This window comes from Triticum aestivum, chromosome 5B, assembly GCF_018294505.1.
Source record: "Triticum aestivum cultivar Chinese Spring chromosome 5B, IWGSC CS RefSeq v2.1, whole genome shotgun sequence".
In the NCBI taxonomy this organism is placed as follows: domain Eukaryota; kingdom Viridiplantae; phylum Streptophyta; class Magnoliopsida; order Poales; family Poaceae; genus Triticum; species Triticum aestivum.
This window is the reverse complement of record NC_057807.1, coordinates 401,616,159-401,622,648: the sequence shown is the minus strand read 5'-3', so window position 1 is coordinate 401,622,648 and position 6,490 is coordinate 401,616,159. Positions and strand designations below refer to the sequence as shown.

Sequence of the window (6,490 nt, the reverse complement as noted above, 5' to 3'; positions counted from 1 at the left end):
TCTTTTAATTGCGTGAAACCATTTTTTTTAAATGAGTGGAATCTATTTTTCATACAAACAACACATATTTTTGCTGTGAAATTTGTGAAACTTGTTAAATTTTGAAGCTAGTTATTTTAAAACATGTGAAACTGATTATTTCAAACCTCTTTTTAATGAGCAAAATCTATTTTATGAAACGTGTGAAACTTTTTTTGAATTAAGTGAAATCTGTTTTTTGAAATTATTGAATCAGTTTTTTGCATTGAATGAAATCAATTTCCAAGTGAGTGAATTTTGAAATGAGTGAAATCAATTTCGAAAGGAATGAAAAATGTTTTTTGCACGATTTAAATCAATTCTGAAATGAGTACGAAAACTATAAAGTTGAAATATTCAAAATATATCCAAGACCAGTCTTGTTTTAAAAGGTATCATCGCCCTGAATTCAAATACATGTAGAAATTGAAAAGGGAATTTTGGTTCGAAATATATCATTTTTCAAAAGATTTGCTATGTTTTATAGGTACTTTTCTATGGAGAGAAACTTAATATACTTGGACTGTCAGGCTACCTTATGCACATACATAAAGCTGCATTGCATGCAGAGGGCTCCATACATCAGGCTGTATTCCCATGCTCATTATACTGTGAAAATGATTAGTTTTTTATAGTCAAAAGGCTGCACCAATCTCAACGTTTCACATATGTGGTGGATTCCCAACCACTACATCGCGATTCCGTTAGATTTATTAAATCCCAAATATTTTTGGAAAAGGCAAACAATTTTTTAACCAAGTTTTTTTGAATTTGTGAACAAAATTAGGAAACATGAACAATTTTTTAAAATGTGGGAATTTTCTGAGATGTGGACATTTTTTGAATGTGTCAAAAACTTTTGAAAAGATGGTCATTGATTTAAATTTCATACAAAATTTTAAAAAGGCAGACATTTAATGAAATTCTCTGAACATTTTAAAAAACATTCGAACATTTTTTAAGTATGCTATTTTTAAGAAAAGGAAACTTCTTTTGATATTCTTAAAAGTAAAATAAAAATGAGAATAATTTTTGAAATTCCCAGTAACTTTTTTTGAAAATCCGAATTTTTTTCAAAAGGATAATTTTTTAAAAATGTAGGCATTTTATAAAATTCATAGAAATAGAAAAATGAAACAGAAAAAACAAACAAATAAATAAAGTACAAAACTTTAAATAAAAAAATAGAGGTTTATGGACCTCCTTGAAGGTCAAAACCTACCAAGAAACTTCCTAAAATCAGCAGCTGGTTCATGGCGCAGAATGCTAGTGCAACTATATGGGTCTGCCCAGTATAGCGCTGTAGCGGGAGGTCGCGTGAGCGATCTTACCGATAGGGATTCCCTTGCAGCGGGCGATACATAGCAATCGCGATTAGTTGCCCCGCGTATTCTTTTTCGAGAGAGGATAGAGTTCAATTTCAAACGACAAAAGAGAGCCACGAGCTCGATCCGCTAGCAATGGATCATGGCATGGCCCACCAATAATAACTACGGCCCGCGCCCATGCCGGACCACCACATCCACCACGCCACCACCACCTGGCCAGTGGGCCCCGCGCGGCCGCCGCGTGGCCCTCGTCGTCATCCCAACCCAACGCAATACCGTCCACGAAAACCGTCGCCCGTTTCCCTTCACCGCATACGGTTTCCGCCCGCGCCCATCACTCTCGCGTCCTGCTCCTTCCCGATGCCGTTAGTTGCGTCACAGCCATCCAGGTACCTCCCGCTCCCCGCCGTCCGATCCCATCCAACGGCTCGATGCGCTCCCCAGATCCGCAAGCGCCGCGATATTTATCCCGCGGCGGCCTCCATCTCTTTGCTCCAACGAAAAAGCCTTTTCGTGTCTCACACCGCCGGTAACCAACGCCGTCGACGAGAGGTTTTCGTCCACCATCATCTCATCTTCTCCTCGCTGCCTTTGGGAATGCGGAGCAATGTGGAGGAGCACGCGCACTGACCTCGCCGGCAAGCATAGCCTGCGCGGCGGCCGCAATTGCCACCGCAAGCACGTCGAGGACGGGTAGATCGTGCGTCGACACTCGCCGGCCGGTTCAGTGCGGGGCTCGAGGTTCGGTCGCGCGGGGAGGAGGAGGGGGGCGGCAATGGAGGACGCGGCGGAGGGGAAGACCAACGTGCTGCAGGGGAGGTACGAGCTGGGGCGGGTGCTGGGGCACGGCAACTTCGGCCGGGTGCACGCCGCGCGGGACCTGCACACGGGGCGCGGGGTGGCGGTCAAGGTGGTGGCCAAGGACAAGGTGGAGCGCGCCGGGATGGTGGAGCAGATCAAGCGGGAGATCGCGGTGATGAAGATGGTGTCCCACCCCAACATCGTGGAGCTGCACGAGGTGCTGGCCACGCGCACCAAGATCTACCTGGCCCTCGAGCTCGTCCGCGGCGGCGAGCTCTTCGCCCGGATCTCCCGCGCCGGCCGCCTCCGCGAGGACGTCGCGCGGCGGTACTTCCGCCAGCTCATCTCCGCGGTCGACTTCTGCCACGGCCGGGGCGTGTACCACCGCGACCTCAAGCCCGAGAACCTGCTCCTCGACGAGGCCGGCAACCTCAAGGTCGCCGATTTCGGGCTCAGCGCGCTCGCTGGCCACGCACGCCCCGACGGGCTGCTCCACACCGCGTGCGGCACGCCGGCGTACGTGGCCCCCGAGGTGCTCGGCGGGAATGGCTACGACGGCGCCAAGGCCGACATCTGGTCCTGCGGTGTCATCCTCTACGTGCTCCTCGTCGGCGCCCTGCCGTTCCAGGACGAGAACCTCATGTCCATGTACCGCAAGATGCAGCGCGGCGGCTTCCTCTGCCCGTCGTGGGTCTCCAAGGACGCCCGGAAGTTGATCGGCAGGCTGCTCGACCCCAACCCGAGCAGCCGCATCACGGTCGCCAGCCTTGTCGAGTCGCCGTGGTTCAAGAAGACGTCGCCCATTCCGAGCCCTCTCTTGGAGCCCGTGCCATCAGCGGCCGCGCGCGGCAACGGCGAGGACAAGGACGAGCCCCCCGAGGCGCTGAACGCCTTTCACCTGATCTCCCTCTCCGCGGGCTTCGACCTGTCGCCGCTGTTCGACCAGGAACCTTCGACGGGGCGCGGGACGAGGGGCGGCGTCATGCGGTTCGCGACGCGGGAGCCGGCGAGCGGCGTGATCTCGCGGCTGGAGGGCCTGGCGACCGGCGGGGCCATGCGCGTGACGAAGAGCGGCGCGCGCGGGGTGCGGCTGGAGGGCGCCGAGCGCGGGCGCAAGGGACGGCTCGGGGTGGCGGCGGAGTTCTTCAGCGTGGCGCCGTCAGTGCTGGTGGTCGACGTCAAGAAGGACGGCGGCGACACGATGGAGTACCGGTCGTTCTGCAGCGACGAGCTCCGGCCGGCGCTCAAGGACATCGTGTGGGCTGCTGCTGCTGCTGCCGCCGCCGCGTCCCCCGGTGACCCCCCTGCCACCACTTGATGTCGCTGTCGTCCACACCACCATTATTGCCCCTGTCTGTCACTGTTGCTATCCGGCCGTAATTAGGTGTGCATTATTGTTCGGTGCCGAAGTTGATGGCTGCTGCTGGTATGGTTGTGCTTGTAGTTGTTGGCTGGTTTTTGCGCGCGGCAGCAAGACAGAATCGGCGCCAAGTGATGTGATGTCTGCGTCTGCCAATATTGTTATGAATTCTTTGAATAACAGTACTATGTTGTTTCGTAAATTCATGTGTGGATGCTTTCGCCTGACATTGCAACTTCCGGCTGGTAACTGCGAGACTATCCGAAAGCTTCGGCCTCATTCGGTTCGGGAGGATTTTCAAAGGATAAACATGAAAATGAGATTTTAGAGGAAATTTTCTATAGATGCATTTGGTTTGTAGGAAGCGAGTGTAGAACTTTCTCAAAAATACTACTCATTTTCTATGTTTTTAAAGGACACTCAAACCTCATTTTTTGCGTAGGAACGAGGTAATGCAATTCATAAGGACGGCAAGTGCCATCCTATAACATTCCTATACTACCTCTAACTAGAAGAACGCCTGTGCGTTGCAACAAGGCCACATTAATTTTAATAGTTCAATATTACGACATTGACGACTTTTTTACCATCAAATCCTCACACACATATTCTCCTTCCCTCTTCCTCACTCTCTCTCCCCCTCTCCCTCTCTCTAACACACACATATCCATCTTATTGGGTACGGGACCATAATCCATCTATTTCACACACACGCTAGTGCATAACAATATGGATTATGTGTATTATATTTGTCACCAGAACTGAGGGAATTAATTTCATGTAAATCGGCCAGCCACAACTTCAAGAATACGCGGAGGAGGTGGCCCGGGTTAGCGTCGGCGTGGGCCACGGGCCCGCTTCGAAGTGCACGTGCAATGCACGTCTTCACAAATATTATAACCAGATGTGAGAAATCACATACTAACACGGTGTTGCAATCAATTTGTAATTAAAGAAGCCAAAAGTCTTTTTTTTAAATCAGAATTCCTTATGCTGGAGTTTAAACAAACCCCACAATAACATGATCAATTTTGTTTTGCTCTACTTATCACCTAATTAAGCAAATGCATGACTTATGAAGCGGATAAGAAATCATGTTAACTTGGAACTAAAATCCCAACAAAAGAGTGAGGAACAAACCTTGTTATCATTGCTCTGAAGTTTGAACCTCCCCCTATTTGTTAGTGAAATGTGAGTATGCTTTGAAGATAATAATTTCTTATGCAACATATACTTTTACATCTGAAAGAGCTACAAAATATGTTGACCTACCTATGTGCACTTCCTAAATCAAGCGGATAAAATTATTTCTATCGGCAATATAAAATACTAAGCATTAGTTCGAATTGAATAATACAGCAGAATTGTCATTTCTGACTTTTCATCCATCACTGAATACGAAAGAAAGGGACAATGTCCACTAACCATGCAAATATTCTGACCATGGGATATTTAGGCTGGCGTATATGGGAAATCAAAGCTAAAAATGACTCGATGAGTTAGGGATACGTCAATAAATATTGTAAAAAATGATAAAAACAAATCTGCAGCTTCGCGACCCCACAAACTCATATTCGCAATGAGCAAGTTAGTGAGGCCGCCACGGTAGGCTAGCACCAAGGGACAAGGGCAACAACCGCCTTCCCATCCAACCTACTGATTCTGCTCGCGCTACTTTCATCCTAAGCCCATGAGTACCGCTAGTGTGTTGCCACGTACGGAGAAACTACGAACTGAAATTTTCATCCAAATCATGAAAAATGTTAATGTTCCTCTCCTCTCCCATCCCTCGTGTGAACATACCCAATTCGCGGTTGGCTCGCTACATTCGGCGTAGCTCTGATGTGCACTGCCCCCGCTCTTGATTAGTTGCCGCAGTGCCACGCATCTAAGCCAACAAGCTGGGGAAACAAATGCAAATGTTACACCGAGTCAAAATCAACCATCCCACAATCGTAACAATAGAAAAGATAATAACCAAAATTTAACAGAAGAACTACTGCTTGGCTCCCAGATCCATCTCGATAGCCCTTGATCTGGCTGCTGAGCTTCTCCTAGCCGCCTCAACATCACGTCATTACCAAACATGTAGTGGATGCCTAGTGGGACAAGGATTAAGAAATAACATGAGGTGAAAAATATGATGGCTGTCAATTCCATAAAAGGATCCAAGTAATTTGACAAAATAGATCGGGAGCATCTTGTATAATCTCAAAAAAGCAACTAAAAATATGAGAAATGAATTGATCAAAATCAGCCCCTGCTCTCATTCATGCTCACTTTTGTAATGGGAGGCAATGAATGGGGATACCGGGAGAAGAAAGAATCACATGGACGGCAAGCCTCCACCACCGGCAAGTGGGGTTGCTTCACATCCAATCTCCACAGCCGCCGCCTCCATGGAGACGAACTCCCAAGTTCACAACCGGGCTCCCAATCGGTCGCTGCCTCGCCGACCTTGATGACGAAGTAGTCCCTCCCTTCGATCCCATTCGCAACAGAGCAACACCCATCCCAGCGGACGGGTCCGCAGTGAGATCCCTACTGGATTGTGGTCGCGCCTCCTCAAACCTCACCGCGGGACACATGAGAGGGCGCCGTTGCCATGGTCAGGCTTGGATGAGGAAAGAAGGCGACATCGCAACAACGGCGCCTTCGCCGGGATTGGTGGCGACGGCGGCGGCGAGCGAGCGGGAGGACGGCGGCGGCGAGAGAGTAGGAGGGTGGTGGCGACAGTCCATCGGCCGCCGTGACGTGAGAGGAGGATGGGGATGGGGCCGCGATCTGGACGTATGGAGCGGTCGAGAGGAGGGGAAGCAGGCGGCTGGGTTTTTCCATCGTGCGGGGTTTGGGGGAGGTCAAATGAGAGGTTTTTTTTCGTGCGGGAGGCAGAGCAACGAGGGCAGATGTAGGGAGACGGGACGCGGTCGGTTGGCAAGAAAAGGAAAGCTACACATTTTTTTAGGCAGTAGAGATGATTGAT

The 6,490-nt window shown here is 49.4% G+C and overlaps 1 protein-coding gene across 1 annotated transcript; it reads left to right on the top strand.

The window, feature by feature from the left end:
- The first annotated feature begins 1,781 nt into the window (after positions 1–1,781).
- On the top strand, positions 1,782–3,709 carry LOC123112101 (putative CBL-interacting protein kinase 27). The gene has a single exon (XM_044533021.1). The coding sequence runs from the start codon at positions 2,122–2,124 to the stop codon at positions 3,463–3,465; it is 1,344 nt and encodes a 447-aa protein (XP_044388956.1). The 5' UTR covers positions 1,782–2,121; the 3' UTR covers positions 3,466–3,709.
- Positions 3,710–6,490: the final 2,781 nt, after the last annotated feature.